This window comes from Xiphophorus maculatus, chromosome 23 (assembly GCF_002775205.1).
Source record: "Xiphophorus maculatus strain JP 163 A chromosome 23, X_maculatus-5.0-male, whole genome shotgun sequence".
In the NCBI taxonomy this organism is placed as follows: domain Eukaryota; kingdom Metazoa; phylum Chordata; class Actinopteri; order Cyprinodontiformes; family Poeciliidae; genus Xiphophorus; species Xiphophorus maculatus.
The window spans coordinates 15,400,318-15,421,041 of NC_036465.1; the positions used below are offsets into that span (position 1 = coordinate 15,400,318).

A 20,724-nucleotide genomic window follows, 5' to 3' on the forward strand; every position below is an offset into this window, starting at 1 on the left:
TCAAGGCCTTATTCCTCAACACGACCGTCACAGATTCGATGACCTTTGCCCTATGTTCTTCCTCTCTACCCGCTTTACTGTCTCACATATGTTAAAGGCCACAAGAGCCTAAAAACAAAAAAAACTTTAAAAATAAAAAGACAAAGTGATTCTAGTTTGGAAATTCAGAAGAAAATTTTTATGAGGGAGTCCAGCTTGCAGGTACTGAGATCAAATATGTTATAAAGAAAACTTCTACGAATCAAAAACACCTTGCAACCATCTGCAGAAGAAGATTGAAAACTATAATATTTCATATTAAGTTGGTCGTATGTTTCTTTCTGTCTGAAGATATTTTGGGCATAGACCTGGAAAAAAAAGCGCCACAGCAGATTCACAAAACAAAAGATTCAGCAGCTTTACGAGCTGTACATGCTATTTGAATATAACAAAAAAGATTGAAAAAACAGGAAATACAATAATGAAAACCAAAAACATAAAATGTTACTGATTATAATAATTTGTATTAAACATTTTTACTGTTTCAAGTCATTTTACAGGTTTAATTGTACATTTTGTGGTTAAAAGTGCCTCCATACATTGCAAACTCCTGTCCTGAATTCATTTCCTGTGCATATAAATATACTGGAAAACATGTCATCGTTAAAGGCTAAAGGCCAGCATGCACTATGCTTTTGTTTTTCTCTACAAGGAAAACATAGATAAACAGGTCATTATCTTCTACCAGAAAACATATCTATGTCATTATCATATCTAGAAGAGAGCATTTTGTGCTATAATTCCCAACTCAGTGTCATCATTGGACCAGATTGTGTCCAATCCAGATTGTGACTAAACTGGCCTACAACAACTAACTACTGCAAAGTAATTCAGAAGAAGTAATTTTCTTCTTCGTCTTTTTGCTGAAATGTGTTACCAAAGAGTTCTTGGAAACTGATATCTAAGCTGCTGCTCCGAGGAGTGACAGTGGAAAGATGCCTCCAGTGGGAGCTCAAAGTAAAACACTGGAGAGGTAAAGAATAAACAGGAGGGAGATGACGAGAAAACCAGGCTTCAGAAAATATGTGATACTGGGAAGGAGACAAGATACCAGCATTGCTATAGAATTGAACTTGCAGCTGAAAGGGCAAATAGATGAGGAATAAAGAGATGTGTTTCAGTCTAGGGAAATCTACAGAAGAGAGCTAAATAGGATGGTTGATGATGGCACCCCAGACACAGAGAGAGGAAGTGACAAATGCCTAAAAAAGGGAACAACAATGGTCTTGTGCTTGATTTGACACTGCTAAATGCAGTGTATTTTCTAGAGTAACTCAAGTAAGGTGTAAAGAAATTGTCAGTAAGACAAGTAAAGCGGGGGTTGGGGGGAAAGAGAGGCAAGACAAGTTCTTCATTTTAGGAAGCTTATAAGTGGCTGGAGGAAAAGTCCCAGAGTTCCCAGCACACACACTGTCACAAAAACCCACAGGAAAATCCTGTCGATGACCATGGCAACGTACTTCCAGTCATCCTCCACCTGAAGAGAGAACAGAAAGGACATTATGCAATGTGTGGAAACTAGAATCTTAAAGCAAGTGCAGTCAAGAAAAAAGTTTACTTCCAAAAAACATGTGAGGTAAATTCAAAAAACTACCTCAAGGTTAATAAAAGGCTTGCGGAGAAAGTGTTGGCAACAGAAAATATCAAATACAAAAAATATTTGTGGAATATCTTTACTTTTTAGGTTGTTTGTTAGTTGGAAAGCGTTTTAGAGCCAAGCACATTTTCCTGGTGCTATATCTGGTCTTTCAGGTGTGCAAAATAAGATTATGATTATCCAGTGACCATAATGCTATTATGCATTTTGAGGAAGCAGTTTAACTATTCTTCAAGCCTCGAAGAAAGATGCGCGTTGCTGAGGAAGGATGGAGGCAACGCAACAAAGATATCAGGACTATCCAGAATGTGAGGACGACTTGCACAAAACCCTGCTTCTGGAACAAACAAGCAGCTTTAAAGTCCAAATATAGCAGAGGGAAAATGCTTTCTACAGTGTTTACAAAGAAAAGTATAATTTTACTAACCACGCAGAAGTAACACACACTTTTGTATGAACAGGCATTTGCTGTCCAAACTGTGAGAACAAAACTTTGTCTCTTAAATGTGAAGATTCTTGGTCCCAAAACAATATAAAAAAGATTAAGGACATTAAATCAGTGCATTTGTGAATTCATATACTGCAAGTTTCAATGATAACAGTTCAGTTTATTGGATAACAATATAGCAAAAGGAGAGATTTTATTAATTTACTTGTATGTGATAGATTAGGTGATTAGTTTTTTTCTTTTCAGTGCTGAAAGTTCAACGCTTGTTTTTTCTATCTACACTTGTTTTCTTACATGAAATCTGTGCAGCATCACTTTAAAGCATCAACTTTCAGTCATCGCCCAGAGGCCTGTTCCCACTCCACACAACTTAACAGGCAGCCACTGCATACTAATTTTACGGCATTATTAGGTCTTCTCCAGAGAGAAATTTTGAATCTAATTTGGATTAGAAACTTAATACTAATATAAATAATCAACACACATGCCGAACTAAATGCTTGCTTATGTACCTCCTTGGCTTTGTTGCGTGTCCTCATGTTCTCTGCGATGTATTTCACGCTCTCAATGGCCTGCTTGATCTCCGGCGACACCACAGAAAAAGCAACGACCGCACTGACAGGCGACGAGGCGTTCAAAGGCCTCGGCGCTTTTGGTGGCTCTGACTCTGGAGGCCCCTGAGCCGGGTTTGCCTGGGGAGGAGGTGGAGGAACCATCGGTGGAGGAACAGGAGTTGGCACCTCCTTGCCTCTGTAGGGACACCTCCTAGTCATGTCGCGGTTAAGGTCACGGGTCACGTCGCCATACTCCACACAGTTCATGGAGCCACCAGCTGAAGACGTCCCACCTGCCCCTGAGCCACTATCCAGCGGTGGGCATGCCACGCCTCCAGTTATGCCTCCAACACTTCCAGAGCTGCTTCCTCCTCCTATGCTGGTCTTTCTCTTTTTAATACCTCCGCCGGTGACTCCTCCTCCTGTCGCTCCTGTAATTCTGGCGGGTGATGAGCAGCCCTGGTCAATCGGCCGTCTCATCAGCATCACTCTGGGCAGCACCCCGAGGAACACCATCCTCACCCACTCCGGCATCGTGTGAGTCATTGGAGTACGGTAGTGCACATTCAGCACAAAGACAGTAATGACAATACTCAGAGTTACAAAAATCATGGTAAAGAGAAGATACTCTCCAATCAGCGGGATGACGAGCGACGTGGAGGGGATGGTTTCAGTGATGACCAGCAGGAACACAGTGAGGGAGAGCAGGACGGAGATGCACAGGGTGACCTTCTCCCCGCAGTCTGACGGGAGATAGAAAACCAGCACCGTGAGGAAGGAGATGAGGAGGCAAGGGATAATGAGGTTAATTGTGTAGAAAAGAGGCAGGCGACGGATGTAGAAGGAGTAGGTGATGTCTGGGTAGATTTCTTCACAGCAGTTATACTTAATGTCATGTTTGTATCCAGGTGCATCAATAATCTCCCACTCCCCACTTTCCCAGAAGTCTTTCAGGTTCACCTGGAAAATATACATTTAAAAAGAAGCTCTATATTAGAAATGTGGCAATATTTAACAATTCAAGAGCATTTTTGTGTTACATATGTGTCGGAAATAAACAAATATTGATACAATAGAAAGTGTCATGTCAAATTTGCTGAATAACAACAAAATCTCTCCATGTGTCAACACAAAATCAAACTCAATCGGTTCCAATAGACAAGAAATTTTCTCTGTTATTGATCTGCATCATTAACATCTTCGTAAGGTAGACACTTATTATTTTCTAACAGTGTAAAAGCTGAATTGTACAGCAATATTATTTCATGTTTGTACAATTTAATATTATGTAATAGATTGTAAAATCAATATTTTAAAGAATGTTTTGGTAGAATGTGATAAATATGTATATTATGTATAACATGAGATGCTTCTGTAATAACATGAAAAGTATATTGTTAAAGCAACAGAAGTTGTATGTTATAACCTGGTATAGCTCTATTTTTCACTTACATGGGTGGGATTTTTCCATTTATACAATCACATGAGCTACATTTTTAATGCTAGTAGAAAAATATTGACTAAAAAGTATGTATAAAAACATAATAGAATATATATACTATATATCCAAGATTTTTTTTTCTTTTTTAATTTCTGACCTTTGAGCCAATGAGCACCAAGTCGATCTTCGCTTTGTCATAGGTCCAGGACCCAAACTTCATCGAGCAGTTCTGGTAGTCAAAGGGGAAGTAAGTGATGTCCATTGGGCAGGAGGATTTGAATATAGCTGGGGGGACCCAAGTGATGGTGCCATCAAACTTCAGCAAAGCTTTGGTCTTGTCCTCTACAAGGAAGTCACCAACAGCACTGTGGGAGAACATTTCTAATGTTATGACATTTCCTCTAAACGTCAGAGGATTTTGAGCCAACAACTCACATTGTAGCAAACATAAGTAAGAAAAAATACCATCCAGTCTCAAACAAAAAATGTGCAATACTTAACGTCTGTTTTTATTCTGATGTTTTTTATTGGTCTGTATTTAAGACTTATTTTTATAGCAGAATTTCAAACAGACATGATTTAACAAAAAAGTATACCTCCTATCATCTGTTTATCAAAACATACTTGTTGTATAAGACAATATCCGGTCTCCAGATTTTGTTGGATGGAACTCGTATGTACTCGATGCCATCGAATTCAACAGGGGTCCATCTCAGTTTATAGTCGTTCCAAACCTGAAGGATAGTAAAACAGAAACACTTGACATTAGGGCTGTGTAAGTTTTTCTATTCTACAATATTTATCGATATTTTATTTCCTCAGAACATATCGATTTTTCATCCGTACATTAAATCCTACTTTGAGTTTTATGTCAAATACACATGAATTAAATGACAGCTATCACATGTGACATTTTTTACCCAGCTGCACATGTACATAAAAAATGACCTATAATGAAACAACCTGTAACAATTAATTAAATAATGAAATGAAATAGATAAATTGCATTATATATGTGAATAAGACAAAAAAGGTTCCTTTTCTCCATAACCAAATACACAAAGTCACACAATTAACATTTAAACAAAGCAAACCTATAACAAAAACAACATTTATTACACCAGTATTAAACCATCAGTTCAATTAATTCAATCCAAGTCTATGGAACAGCCACAAAATGTCACCAAAATCACTCTGTCCCTCTAAAATCTTTCAGAAAATCTTAAAAATGTATCAAATTGTATTGTGAGCAGAATGCCACATATCGCATTGTATCGTGAGATTAGTGTATCGCTACAGCCCTACTTGACATGCTGATGAAACTCAAACAGCACAATACATTGCAAATAAAAAACACAGCAGCACTTACATGTCTCAGCCACAGGTTAGTTTCCATAATTTGATTCACCTCATCCTATAGAAAGAATATAAATGCTGAACAAATAATTTATGATAGATAAAAGAGCCGATGGATGGATGATTCTGTGTTCTCACCACTTTAACAAGCTGTGATATGGACACTTCAAACTCCACCGTAACTGGATCAGACACATTCTCCACAGGTCGGATGAACTGGTTGTATCTTCGGAACAACCTTCGGAATAATCTGTCCTCTGCCTTGGATGAGAAGCAGCCTGGAAAAAACAGAGGGAGACGACGTTGAAAAAAATTAATAGAAGATTAGCAAAAATGGCAAAAAAAAAACTGCCACTTTACATTGACTGAGTTAAACTGGGGCTTTGTGGAGCTGTCTTTGATTATCAGTGCAAGTAAATTAAACTTGACACTAATACTGCAGAAAGGTCACCCCTCCAAACAGATTTATTTTCAGAGTCTGCAAACAGAAAGTTATTATAGGGAGTCAAAGATTAATGTTTTTCTCACATCAAGGCTATATGTCCCAATATGAGACAGTAACAAACAAGCAGAAGCTGATGAAAATTTTATACAAATATGGTGGTTGATGATGTTGAAGTCCTTATAAAATCTCTATATTTCTTTGTCTTCTGATGTTATTTTAAGAGTTAAATAAAAACAAATACAACAGAAACACAAGATTGTTTTATTTATCACAAACTAAAATAGTCGTCTCTGTCAGAGACAGTGAAATGTCAACCATATTGACGGTATCTCCTCGTAAAACTCTGACTAAAAGTTAACAAAACTTCCTTACAGAAAATCTTTACCATAATCTTAATGTATTTTTAATGATAAGTTCAGGGCATGGACCAGGACCAACTAAAGAAGGAGTGCAATGAAATCCAAATATTTAGCTGTAATGTATAAGGTGAAACAAACCTTTCCATTAAATCAGACTAGTATTGTTTATAGGATAAATAAAATCCTTCTTGTTTCCTTTAAACTTTACTTCATCACTTTTTTCATCGTCATTTGAAAATTCAGAAGCAAAAGCTTACTTACTCTAAGACTAACAGGCCTTTAAACAACTTGGCAAAGTCCTGATGAGGATGTCTGTTTCAATGCCAAAAGAAAGCAAAAAGACCTATAGAGAGTGTTTTTACAACGAAATGACCTGAAAGGCCAGTCAGGACGGAAAAAGCCAAAAACAACATAAAAAAAACAACAGATTACAGCAAACAAATACATCCAGGAACAAAGACTGTGATTTTTAAAGACATTTCCTGTGTTCTGTTAAAATTATATTTTTTTTATCCATCATGACCAAGGAATAACACCGGTGCAAACTGATGATGCCATCATAAGGGAAACAATGTGATATGAGAAATACTGAAGAAACATCTCAATAAAAGCCAGGAAGGTGAGGCTTAGGGACAAATGGCTCCTCCAATGGACAATGACCCTTACTGTTCCACCAAATTATTTTCAAAGTAGCTAAAGAACCAAAAGGTAGTTTTGATGAGTCCATTTTAAAAAACGTGATTTCAGTTAGATAGAACTTTTGGTCCAAGCTCAAAAGTTGTGCCAAGAAACCTGACTCAGAAGCTTGCAGAAGGGTAGCAAAAATGTTTGAATGAATCTGTAGTTTAATAGGTAATTCCTAAAAATCTACTAAATATATGCAAAACTACTATTCTCACATTTAGAAAATTTTAAAAATGGTAACCCGAACTGACCTAAAAATGAAATGTTTAATCTGATTTAATGTCCGAGAGTGAGAATGGAAACAATTGTCTTTTCACCCCATGTATGCAAATATCTTTTTTCAAATGTACTGTATGTAATAATATCATTGGAAAGTCAGAGCATAAGTTGAGCTCCATGAAGTCTTCAGCAGCCTTTTCTTACTCAGTCAAATCAGATCGATTCCAGTTTATTCCTATAGCATAATACCCATACTTTCTCAAGACATTTTAATAACAAGCGATAAAACATGAAATGAGAAGGAGACGGTAAAGAGGCCAGTGCAGGTGGGGAATGTTTCTTCTCTTAGCAGCCAAGGTGCTGAGCTTGCTGCTTTTGGTAAATAAAGGTTATAAAGAGTCTGTGTGAAAAACACAACATTCTACAAGAGAGATTCCTTGTTTGTTACTCAAAATTTCTCAACAAAACCACTGAAAATACCTTATCTTTACTTCATCTTCCTCTTGAAACAGTCAGTCAGTAAAATCTATGATTTACTATACTGCAGTAATGACAATAGTCATACACTCTAACCATTCGTGTCCAAACTGCAGCTGTTTCAGTTTATTTTAGGAGAAACTGAACAGCTTGTACGCTATAACAAATAGATCCTTTTATTTGCAGTAGCTACTTGTGCATTAGAACATATTGACCATGTTAGGACTTATGATAATTTATGAAATTCAAATGATAGGTTAATAATGACTTTATTTAAAATCTGACAAAAACCTAAGCAAGTATAAAAATTGAGCTCAATTAACGTAGTTCTTATTTTAAGCTTTGCCAAACAGTCTCTTCTACTGTTATGTGTTTGCATTTAAAACCTTGGCAGAAAAAGGTCTGTTCTCTCTCTTTTCTTGCAGGATGTTGACAGAACATTTCGCTGCTGAGCTGCCCATCTCTATCAGTAGAGGATTTCAATCAACGCAGGAAAAACAGCCTCTGCAGAGGTGTGTAAGGAAGACTGAGCCGAAGATCAGATTGTGAAGAACTGCCACACATAATGCTTGTGGTGGCACACAGACGTCTGTCTGAGCAGAAAATGTCGCCTCACTTGGGACAGCATGCAGTCACGCCACTGGAGAAAAGTTATAAACACTGGAGACAGGTTTGCTAAGGCTTCTCTGACCTCCAACTTTTACTTTAAGATAATCTGATCTAATCACCTTTTATAATATGTTCATTACTCCTTGGTTATGTTCTCTAAACTCAACACTGAATACCAGCTGTTTACCTTTTTTGTGTCTTTGAACAACACAATCGCTGATGCGTGTAAGAAACAAACACGTTGAAAATCTAAACCTAAATTTCACATCACAGCTTTCAAGTCAAGTAGAGATGTGCATATTATTGAAGGCTTTCACAACATGAAACCATCAAAAAAACAGGCTCTTTATTCGCTGCGTGAGTCAGTTAAGAGATTAACTTTTTTAAATAAAAAAGATAAGGAGGACAGATTTGATTTGCAGAGATATAAACAGTCACCAAAGGAGATTTTTATACAACTAAATAAAACATAAATATATCATTGAGTCCATTTATGCTCCACAAATCAAAAAAAGCTTCATTTTAATATTCTCATTTACCTATTGTGCTTTTTTCTGCACAATTTTATATTGTGCATCATGTTTCATACTAATATACTGAAAGTTCTTCAGCTTGTACTATTAGTTTTTTAAGAAAGTATTAGCTATAATTAAAAATAAAAGTCTTAAATGTCAACTAAGTAAAGGTGTAGCCAGATTTTTTTAACATCAATACAATTGCAGTTAAGATCTTTTGTCATGAATAGTATAAAATATAACAAAAACAGTCTTTTTTGTGTAGTTGGCTTATTGGTTGGTGTCTTATTCCCAGCAGTGTTGGGTTTATTATTCTTCTCATATGGCTGATGTTTACCAAAGCATTCTCAGATAAAACTGGGTTGTCTGAAGAAGTTCACTTTAATCAAATCTGTACAATGTTAGAGGAACCTTTGTATTGAAATAAATGTAATATCCGCTGTTCATACAGTAAAGTCGTAAGCATGTCTAATGAGAGTATCGTGATGAACATCTTCCAGACATCCTGAATCAGTTCAATTGTTCATGTTCTCAAAAACTGACTGACTTGCCGGAGCAGGAAAAGTCCATTAAGAGATGAGCTTGTGTAAATCTGCAGGGATCTAGCTGGGTCTGATAACAACAACACTGCAGCTCTGATGTTACAACAAGCCTCAGCTCACCTCAGGGGGGGCAGTTTCATTATGATGTCTGAGCAAACCAAATAATAAGATCACATGACTGCAGGCAATATGCAGTCCAACATAAAGGACGAAAGTAGAACCCAATGGTTCTGCATCAAACAGCAGAATTTGCAGTAGCTGTTTGATATCACTAATTTAACAAGCAAATTTTATCTGGTGTAAAATTTGATTTGATTTTCATTCAACAAAGGAGTTTGTTTGTGATAAGTAATGAGACAGGCATCTTTTAAAGGGCTAATAAAACAATGTAAAAGGAGCATCAGTTTTGAAAATAAGTATATCTATTTAAGTGATTTTTCCTTCTCAAAAATCTAAAATAATTTCTGACCTGGTTTTTGAATGCATCCATGATGATTTATCTTGGTGATGAACTCCAAGTCTTTGAAGTTGAAAGGGCATCACCCTAATTTTAACATTTTCAAAGCACTTAAAAAATAAGAATTCAATGCACAAGTTTGAAGTTATGGTGGATCTTCCTTTAGTCACACCCAAGATTACATTTATCAAACAAGCGTCAGATATAATTCTGGCAGAATCTTCACTTTTCTTGGCCGAGTTTGTAAAGCTTGTGTAGCTGGAGCCATATTTTTAATCATAAAATGTAACTTTTCAGAAACCCTTCAGAAATAAGTTACTTCAAAAGCCTGGGCGTGCCGTGGTGGCATAGCGGTTAGCGCAACCCGTATTTGGAGGCCTTGAGTCCTCGACGCGGCCGTTCGACTCCCGGACCCGACGACATTTGCCGCATGTCTTCCCCCCTCTCCTTCCCCGTTTCCTGTCAGCCCACTATCATATAAGGGACACTAGAGCCCACAAAAGACCACCTGGAGGGGTAAAAAAAAAGAAAAAAAAGCCAAAATTGTTATGAGATGCCCGCAATAATCACCTTTCTGACTGGCACTGCAGCTCTTTGTAGACCACTACTTTCAGCAAACCTTGTGTAATAGATGTATTAGTCACTAATTTTAAAAACTGAAAAATAAAAATTGTTTGAACAAAGGGAACTAAAACCACTAACATCTCATTACTGTGCTGCTGTAAAGTCTATAAGTTTCCTCAGGTCACTGACTGAGGCGAGCTGCTCCTTAAAACCTTAATAAAATGACGTTTCTCTGGAGACACTTGTGTAACTTCAGCTCTTGGTACCTTAAAAACTGCCCACTGCTTGCTGATTTGCTGCTGCGCCAGAACCTTGGTAAAGCCTGTAATTGGCTGAGGGAAATCCAGGGCAATTATAATCAGTCAATTAATTGGACCTTTTGTTCTTTGTTGCATAGAAAAAGTTAAATAAATCCTCTCTTGGAACAGTAACTCCCCTAATTCCCTGTACTTGTTTTTTTTTTTTTTTCATGGACAATCTTAAGTATTCTAGGCTTAAGAGTGTTAAATATAACCTCTTCTCTCCTTTACCCTTCAGATGATCGTGTGTAACCTCTCCTGCTTGCAACATGTCCATGATATGTAAAGTAAGGCGTAAGTGTGTGCAGTGGGTAATTCAAAACCAAGCATTTGAAACCTGCTCATGCATGAATAAATACATGTGTAGTCTAAGAGCCCTCTAAGTAATCAAAGAATAAGCTAAACTAATGAGAAAATAAGGCAGAGTCCTTTTTACCCTGCTACTCTAAGCATTTAGCATGTGGAGAAAAGTGAATTTTCAAAAATGCAGACAGAGCATCTTCATAGCGATGCAACAATGCTTATAACATGATTATTTTTTGACATGTTCAACAAAAAGTGTACAGAATCGTAACTGAGCATGAGATCAAATTCAGTGAACCACAGTACCAGATAAATAAAAACAATTAATTTCACAAGTAAACAACATTAGCAAGGCAGAAAACGCTGCAATGTTGTATAAATAATCAGTGTTTTGAATTTAGACTTACCGTACTTGAAAATACTTGGCTTGTGCTATTTTATAGTGTGAAATATTTTATAACATCAGTTGAGTCTTTTAAAACGGTAAGAGATTGAAATTTAATATGTATGTCACAATAATTTTAATATGTAAATTGTTCTATTATTCTTTGGCACCTCAGGTGTCATGAAGAGTGTTAGTTGTTTCTTACATAATTTAAACTGAAGCTGTCTGATGTTAGTTAGCTCACTGTAGGTATTGTAGGTGATGTTACACTGAAACACAAAATTACATTTTATGCTGACGCTTTATGACTTTCACAATATTCTGTCGGTGATTAGTGAGCTACGTTATTAATTTATTAATTTTGCAGGAGGCAGACTGTCAAACATTTCTTTGTCATAATCATCCTTATCTTCACTTTTAACAGCTCAGATTTCAACACTTTATCATTTTGATCAGAACTGTTTTTGTTTCTGTTGATGAAAATCACATGAAATTAGCCTGAGTCACATTTCAAATGACAAAACCTTCTGAGTTTTTCTTGTTTTCCTTCCCCGTCTTTATGATGTCAAATTGAAAAGTCTTGGTTCTGGCACGGATGGAGCCAAACCAAACAATCAAGCATTTATCTTTAAGGAAAAGCAACACTGATTGAGACTTAGCAAGTGAGTGTGTTAGTTTCTCTTGTGGCTTCAGGAGGAGCGAGCTGCAGAAAGGCCCACGGCCTGTGGGAGACTCTTTGATCAGACATGCGCTTAACAGGATGAGCCTGGGAGCCTGTGGTGGACAGTCTGAAGGAACTAATTACCCTCCAAAAATACACCACTGACAGAGAGTGAGAGTAAATGGAGAGGAGATACAACGAGAGAGGGAGGCAGTGGCATGAGGAGATAGGAGGAGAAAATTGACAGCAGAAACATGCAGAGAACAGCCAGATAGCATGGGTCTCCTCTCCAGGGGATTTGATGGCCTGACTTTGACACGCTCAGTGACGCAAAAGAGGGTCCACAGTGATTACTGCATTAGCCATGACCATGCAAATGAGCGCGAGCTGCAGTACGAAACTCTTCATATAGGAGAGCTTGATGAATATGTGGCCAAGTGAATTGTATGATTGTGAGCACAGCTGCCTTTTAATGCCATTATTCCTGCAATTCAACTGTTCATCCTGTGGAATGCTTTTAAAAGGAAAATATATATATATATATATATATTTTCTTTAATTTATTTTAAAACATCTTTATTGACATTTTTGCAGATATTTTTCTCAACCTGTGTTGTTTTTAACATAAAGGATTAGATAGTAACTCTGTGAACTGATCCAGTCAATTTAAACTCTGAAAAAAATAACATAATTATCCTTTTTTTTAAATTACTGTTTTTCAGATAATGGCTGTAATTTGAGTTTAAAATGTGCTTTCCTAGCACTGATTCTCAAGTTTGTAATTGTTTTATTTTTCTGGAAGGACAAGAAGAAGAAATCAGCACTGTCATTTATAAAGACTGACAGCTCATCTGTTTTGCAAATAAAAGAAAGGGTAGACATATTGTAAAATTCAACTGTTTATGTTAACCTTAAAACTTTGAGACATTATGAAGCGGGTAAGCCAAATTAAGTAGATTTTTTCAGTAACGTGCCAGAAGCCTGTTTCAAATATTTAACCCTCAGCTACAGAGCCACAGAAATACCAGCGGGGAATCAGTACATCTCATATGTGTCTTCGAGAGACGATGGATCAGGCTTATCCATCACATCTGTCAGTCACACTGACTGAATCAGGACTCACGGAAGATGTTGAGAACATGTGTCTCAAAGTCACAGAAAATACAAAAGTTTGCTCCTGTTTTTAGATCTTCAGGGATGAAGATGTCTTTGTTGTATAATCCTTTCAATGTCTCTGAAATTCTTTCTTTTCCTATTTTTTCCACTTTGCTGTACACATGTCGAGAGTCTCCTCCTGAATAGAACACAATACACCCACAAACTTTAATTTGCTTTGAGTTTTGAATTTAATATCCATGAATTCTTAAATGATACTCCTTCAAAATCCAGTTCATCTGCCTCCAAATTGCTTAATTGTTAAATAGACTCCCACCTGTGCATTTTGCAAAGAAGAATAGGCAAAATATGCAGTCAGTCTATGTGCAAAGCCAGTGGATCTTTAGCTCAGAATATTGTGGTGATTTATTCATTTTAGTCTTTTGCTGTTTTTTTATGATAGTTATTATGTTTCATCACAGAGACAAAAATATCACAGGGTTCATATGCAGACTCAGGATTTTGTGATCCTGTTTCACTTGATTGCATCAAATTTATTTATTTTTTTTACTTTTCCAAGTGCTTGGAAGCCTTAGATCTTTTGAGTCAAAGAAAAGAAAAAGATCATCCATAGATCTGTTGTTCTTCAACTTTATGTTACTCATTACCATTTCTGCTCCCTTTTAACATTTCCTTCATTTTCCATCAGTTGCTTCATTTATCAATCTGCCAACCACTTCTAAGAGTGAGACATTTGGTTTCTTGAGAGCAGAATGTAATTATGATCTTATCACAAGAGGACAAGCTTTGTTACACAAAGATTAAATAACACAAATTACCACATTATCTTAGAAAATGTACTTATAATATCAGGCTAATAAGATAATTAGCTTGTGATTTTGAGATATGAGAATTTAAACATCGCTATTCTCTGAACTCAACAGGAGTTCTCACAACCATCATAAGAACAATATATATATATATATATATATATATATATATATATATATATATATATATATATATATATATATATATATATATATATATATATATATATATGTATGTGTGTGGGGGGGGGAGTGTGTGTGTGTGTGTGTTAGTGTTAAGTGTTTAGTTGCAAATGCAAATTTCACACGGGTGAAGATATTTTTGAACCAAATATTTATGTGAATACTGAGAAAACTGAAGACAGTTTAAACAAAACTCCTTTAAAAAATTTGATCTATATCTTTCTGAATTAAAGATTAAAGAGTACATAGAATTTGTCAGGTTAGTCAAGTCAGGAAAAGACTGAAGATGCAAAAGGATGAGAGTTTCACCATTTTTGGTTTTTTAACCAAGAGCTGAAATTTAAACAATGATTTTCTGCAGGAATAAATTCACAGACAGCAAGATTGATATGCAAAGAAAGTAACTGTTTTTAACTGGCTATTTAAGGAACAGAAGCTGAAAAGTTTGGCCTCTCTTCCATCTAAGGCATCTCATTTAGAAAAAAAACCCCTCTTTCTTTTTACTTTCTTTACTGCCATACTGCCATCCTGAAATGTACCCCATGCAATTCCCAGCATAAAAGAGCAGGGTGTCCCAGGGGATTTTGACAGTCTTGAAGAAGATGTGAGTTTGGGTCTTTAAATCTGAGGACACCATGATGTTTAAGCATAGGAAGGTGGAAAAAATCGTTTTCCTGCGATGGCGGCACACCATGTGTGCACCAGCGTTTGGTTGCAATAATCACATGACAATCGTGTTAAGAGGATCCTCAAGCTGCCTCACAGCTACACACTAGCATACACACACACATACACGCAGGTTGCCTGTCAGGCTTTAATGCAACTATATTGCTTCTGGGAGCGAAACCAGAGAGCTTTTCTGTAGTGCACAGCAAAGCTCAGATGAGCATTTAAGTCTTTGGAGCCAATATAGCAGGTGATAGTGGGACGTGAGTAGACAACCCTATACAAGAATGCTTTGATAAGCGTTACAGAGCTAACAAAACTATACGTCTGATTCTTGAACTGCAACCAAGGCAGCAGATACAAAGCATTCACTTCTAATGAGTTGTGTTTTTTTTTTAATTATCAGCAACCTGCAGCTCCTGCTCTCTGGGGCCCAGCTAGTTCGGAGGAGGCAGATCCTCTTTGCACTGTTAACATGCAGCCACAGCCTATTAAAATGCACAGTGAAGTGAGATAAGGGGTCAAGCAGAAACTACAATGCGGATTAGATGAGGAAAAATGCAGGCGTGGCTGAACATCTCCCTCAGCTATTTTGTGCTGGAGATGATGCAGGCGAGAAGCTGCAGGGAAATGCATTATGTAGTCTATCTCTAATCACTCCCTTTCAGACCTGAAGGAACCCATCCTGTCCTAGAATATGCAGATGCACACCGCCAATCTATCCCACGGGCTGAAACTTTGTTTTGAATGTCATATTTCCAACAAACACCTCCGTATTTAACGAGTCTCTTAGTCCCTTCCTCTGAGCTACTTCAGTCAGATTCTATTTTTAAATAAAATACCCCCAATCCCATGAACCGCGGATCAGCATCTCCTCTGTTTTGAGGACAAATCACCAGATCCTGGATAGAATGAGACAATACCTTTTGAAGCCCACAAATCACATCCCCACTGGGAGTGAATGTGTATACAGTATGTATGTCAGTGGATATTTTGAAGTAATTCCTCCGAATGTACAGTTGCTATTGAAAATGACACAATAGAGGTTTATGAGTAAAAGGACAAAGCAACAACACAATATACTATTTGTTTCTTTTTTTCCATTAAAGTGCCAAATTAAAAACTTCTACTGAGAAAAACTATATTTAATCTCTCCTGAGCAAAATCTATTCTCCTCAGAGAACACTGACATGGTCACACTTTCAAGGCATTGCTTTCTTCTGAGATTCTCTAAGTTCAAGGACAAAGCTGCAGCAAATCTGTAATGCTAAGGAGAATGACAGAAGAGTATGAAAGAGGAAGTCGGGAGAGTTTATCCCACAGATTTTGTAAAGGAAACCAATCCTCCTTTCAACTACATCTCTGTGTCAGGTTACAGGATGTGAGAAGACACTGACTTTCACACAGCAGACATGGCATGATCACACAGAAGCACTTAATGCTGCTCCCAATGGGAGATCTGCAGGAACCACATCTGGAACAGACTTGCAGCCGCATGCAGGGCTTTGAAGCTAAAAAATTACACTGACATTGACACTCAGTACATCATGTGTGAAACTGAAAAAAATAACACATCTGTCCCGTTCTGAAAATCCACAATCAGCCCATATGATCTGTGGAGTTGTTGTCATGTATATAGCAAACAGAATAGCATAAAGTAAAACATGATATGTACAAAGTAAAAACTCAGCCTGCAGCCTAAAGTTTCTCTAATTTGTGCATCAAAGGCAGTTAATGATTTTTCAGGAAACACCAGCTAATTTATTGATGGTTTATTCTCACATCCTACATAAAATTACTCTTGACATTTTCATATAGGGCCTTTCATTTGGCTTGGCAATGCAATGTCCTTTTTTTCTGCCAAGGTTAAAAAGTCCTATAAAAAAGTAATCAGAAAATGTAGTACCATAATTTCGCACTCAAATGTTTGAAAAAATCCAACCATTATTTCATTACCTTTATTCAAGATAAATCATAAATTAAGAAATTATTATTTTTATTTACTAAATTGCAACATTTTGCACTAATTGTTCTCACTCCTAACAATTCCTGTGAAATCAATATAAAAGAAGAATCTTTAATTTTATCTGTAGTTACCTTTTCAAAATTATGAAAGCAATTCCTATTAAGTTATCATTTTTAGTTCTCTAGCAAAATAAAACTACATTTCTATTTAATGCCCATGCTGTGTTCATAATGTCCTTCACTTTTAGAAAGTTCCCAAGACAACAGAACCACATCATTACAGACGAACCACCATACTCATCATTTGGTGCTTTTATGGTTTTCTTTGCTCCAAGCGTTTGCCAAATGAATTGCTTGTACTAAAAATGTTAGTCTTGGTCTTGTTTCACTAAAGAAAAGTTCAAGTTGAACGAAACCCAACAAGTTTATGTTTGTGATAGTAGCATGTTTTGTTTCTCCTTCTGGGGAGACTCTGATGAAACATGTTGGAGTGTAACATCTGATTAGCGTTATAGAGTCTTTGTGACTCTAAAACATTATTTTGTTCTGACATCTGGATATTATTTCTTATTTCCCTTGACAACTCACTGAATGTCTAGGAAAATATGATCAAGTATAGGTGAGAAATTGTTTTCTTGTAACCAATACAAAAGAAACAACATACAGTTCTGTGAAATATTTGCTGTTTACAGATTTCTTCAGGTTTTATCTTTTCGGTCGTACCTAAATGTTTCTAATCAAGCATAGTAGAAAAAAAAAACACACGTCAAATGAGTGAAAACAACCTATGAAAACCAACATTGCCCTATGTAAGAAATGTAAAAATATGTGATACAGCTGTTGAAGGATGAAAGCAGGGAAGCTGAGGAAGAGAAACTAATTAAGACAAAGGGAGCTGAACTAAGGCTCAAGAGGAACTACAAATCAAGAGCAAAATAATAACACACATCTAAGAGAAATAAATACAAATGTACAAAGAACAAAACACAATAAGAGACTAAAGGAATTAACTAAAATGGCCATCTTTCCAACATTGAAACAATAACTGAATAAGGAAAGACTTATCAAACATAAACAAAAAACAAGAAAATGATCAAAACACAAAAGAAAACCTAAACTCAGGTAAGGATCGTGACACCATTGAGTTTTTGCAAAAATTGCAAATGAGTGTTTTATCTCTTTGGAAAACTTGACCCAGTTGTTCTTTCAGAATTTTCAGTCATTTTAATTCAGCATTGCTGTAGAATATTAAAAATAAACAGCCTGTTTAAAGTCATTCATAAAGTCATAAAGTATATTAATAAGTTTTAAACCAGCGTGAATGTTTTCTCTGAGAAGTTTTGACATGCTGGCCTCTCCTGGGAAGGCTCTCCACTGTTCCATATTTTTTCTCCATTTGTGTGAAGATTCTCACTGTGGTCTGTTGGTGTCTTAATGCTTTGAAAATGGCTTTGTAACCCCTTCCTGACAGACAAGTCAAGGCACCTGCCTTCATTTGTTTGCATGTTCTATTGTCGTGTTCGACAATAAATGTGTTCGGAGCAAACCGAACACATCCAGAATGAGGTTGTGGTGACGTTTAAAACAGGAGTAAAACAACACATTGTGTGTACATCTTATAAAGATGTGAATGTCTCTTTTTCAGTCAGCAGCAATTGAAGAAGTTCAATCATTGCTTTGCTTTGGGGTAACTGCAGGGACACAGAGTCCATGTGAAAAAAATCTTCAAACAGAACAGCTATGAATCATATAATAATAAAAAGAATAATAATAAATTTTGTTAGAAAAAGAATCACATGATGCTATTTTTTCCAGCAGGGTCAAGGAAGCTTATAAGAGTTGAGGGAAATATTTATGTAATATAAGGCAGTCTAGGAATAAAACATATTGGAGGTTTAAGAAGACCTGAGTCTGAGATGGAAACTCACCTTCCAGCAGAACAAAGACCCTAAACAAAAAGCCAGAGCAACAATAGAACAGTTATAGTCACAAATAATGGTATATCAAAATGGCCCAGTCAAAGTTCAGTCCTACCAAATGGGAAGACTTGAAAAATGATGTCTATAAACCCTTTTCATGCAATGTGTCTGATCTTTTTTTAACCAAAGGAAAAGCTGGTTAAAACATACTGTATCTTGCAGCTGTAAATGTTGCAAAAGGTGATTTTAAAAAGTATCGACTAAAAAGACCTGAATGTTCATCCACACTGTATTTTATGTGCAACACAATTTTGTTCATTTATCAAATGAAACACAATGAGGTTAGTGTTTAAAAATGTGTCCAGAGGACATGAATAGTTTTGCAAGGCATGTCCCTATAAAACTGCTATAAAGACTAGCCTCCAGCAGGACAGATATTAAGATATAAAACAGTCATCATTTTGGACATGGACGTTTGTCTTATGTGAAAGCAATAAATGTTTAAGTAACAATATATTCGTCATCTTGATGTTCACCTCTTTTGGTAGACTACTCCCAGTTCCAGTTTCATTTTAGACCTTATGTATGAGCTTTCAAGAGCTCTTAGAGAAACACCACATAAACAAACCTGGAGCTGCCAGGTTTCATGATTTTATTTAAAAATACAAAATAATACCTGCATGCTTTCTAAACGGGACAGAACATCTTATATTAAAATGAGAACCTGTCCTCGTTGTGTTGCTTCTGCGCTCCTGAACTCCCAGGGGAATTTCAGGGTGACTTACTTGCTTCAGAGCTATTTGTCATCGTCAGAATGCCTCCATGTAGAAATGCAGTACAACTTGGCTCATGAGCTGAAGTTAACTTTTGCCAAAAAAGAAAACATTCCAACTTATTTATCCATGTATGCTTATTCAGAGTAAAATAAAAACATTCATTTTTTGCGTAAGAGCGCAGAAGAGTTAACTTGTTACGTTTTTTACAAAGTAAGATTTAAAAAAAATTAGGCGAGTATGTAATAAAAGTGAGATAAACAGCAATACTTGTTTGCGTCTCGATCGGATAAGGAGCTCAGTCTCTTCTTACCTTGCGCTGCGAGGAGCACCAACAGCAGGAAGGCTGGTAGTTTGCCGAAGAAATTCATCGAAACATCTGAGCCTGGCGATGCCTTAATTGGATAGAATTAGTTCTCGGACAGCGGGTTTCAGTCCATTTACCAGCAGCGGTCTGTGAAGCCTGAAGATTCCGCTTTTGCGTTCCTTTACGCGTAGAGGATGGTGCGCTGCGCCGACATGGACAACTTCTCCTCGTCCCGCCTCCCCTCCACCGTGCCCAGCTCCTGCTCACAGCACACCCTCCCTCTCATCCTGTGGGTAAACTTGGCGACCTGACTCACAGCGAGTCAGAGACGAGGAAATAATGAAATTATTTTTCATATATACAGCTTAAGGCTCGTCTGGAGGGCTGTCCTAAAGGCAATGATTATACTGCATTTGTGTGTTCAATGCACAACAGATGTGCTTTTTACATAAGAATTTCAAAAAGGAAACAAAATATTAATAATGACTGAAAGTATTACAATGACTGAGTACCTGCACAACGAAATGATCCCGTGTTTTCACCATCGAGCTGCGTTTGGCCCATTTAGTCACTTAATTGATTTTGTAGGCACAACAATGCTGAGGCGGCATAAAGCATTAGCTGCTCCATAACAGAATTTAAAAGGGTTGCAGAGTCTGCTCATCTCATATAATGGAAAGCTATTGATGTGCATCATGAAATAGCAGTGAAAATATTGAGGCAAGTCCAGATTAAATACTGGCTCATCTTTGAAGGGAAGCTGACAGTGCAATGGACAGAAGTAAACATCAGGACTCTTAATGTACAATGTGCTTTCATGTTTTGGCAGAAAAATCAGCATCATCATAGTTTTTCCCATTGAACTTCTTCACATTTTTTGACAGCAAACCTATGTGTTTAATTTTTTACATGTAGACTAACCCAAATATTGGAAGGAAAATGATGGTGTTTTTGCAAACAAGCATTTGATTTATTCTCTTTGCCCTAAATAAAATGTAGGAAACTGAGAGGCTTTAGGAGGAACACAATTAG

The 20,724-nt window shown here is 36.7% G+C and overlaps 1 protein-coding gene across 1 annotated transcript; it reads right to left on the reverse strand.

Annotated features, from left to right (window-relative positions):
* Nucleotides 1-149: 149 nt before the first annotated feature.
* Nucleotides 150-19,947, reverse strand: LOC102220447 (neuronal acetylcholine receptor subunit alpha-3-like). Its single transcript, XM_005809825.2, has 7 exons — nt 19,699-19,947; nt 5,574-5,713; nt 5,449-5,493; nt 4,704-4,813; nt 4,237-4,444; nt 2,597-3,598; nt 150-1,516 (listed from the first exon to the last, which is right to left on the reverse strand). The coding sequence occupies exons 1-7, from the start codon at nt 19,754-19,756 to the stop codon at nt 1,391-1,393; spliced, it is 1,689 nt and encodes a 562-aa protein (XP_005809882.1). The 5' UTR covers nt 19,757-19,947; the 3' UTR covers nt 150-1,390.
* Between the last annotated feature and the right edge of the window lie 777 nt (nt 19,948-20,724).

Coding starts and splice junctions, on each gene's coding strand:
- LOC102220447 (XM_005809825.2), bottom strand. CDS start 19,756: ATGAATTTCTTCGGCAAACTACCAGCCTTCCTGCTGTTGGTGCTCCTC. Junction 4,814..5,448: donor CTAACCTGTGGCTGAGACAT/GTAAGTGCTGCT, acceptor ACTATCCTTCAG/GTTTGGAACGACTATAAACT. Junction 3,599..4,236: donor TGGTGCTCATTGGCTCAAAG/GTCAGAAATTAA, acceptor TATATTTTCCAG/GTGAACCTGAAAGACTTCTG.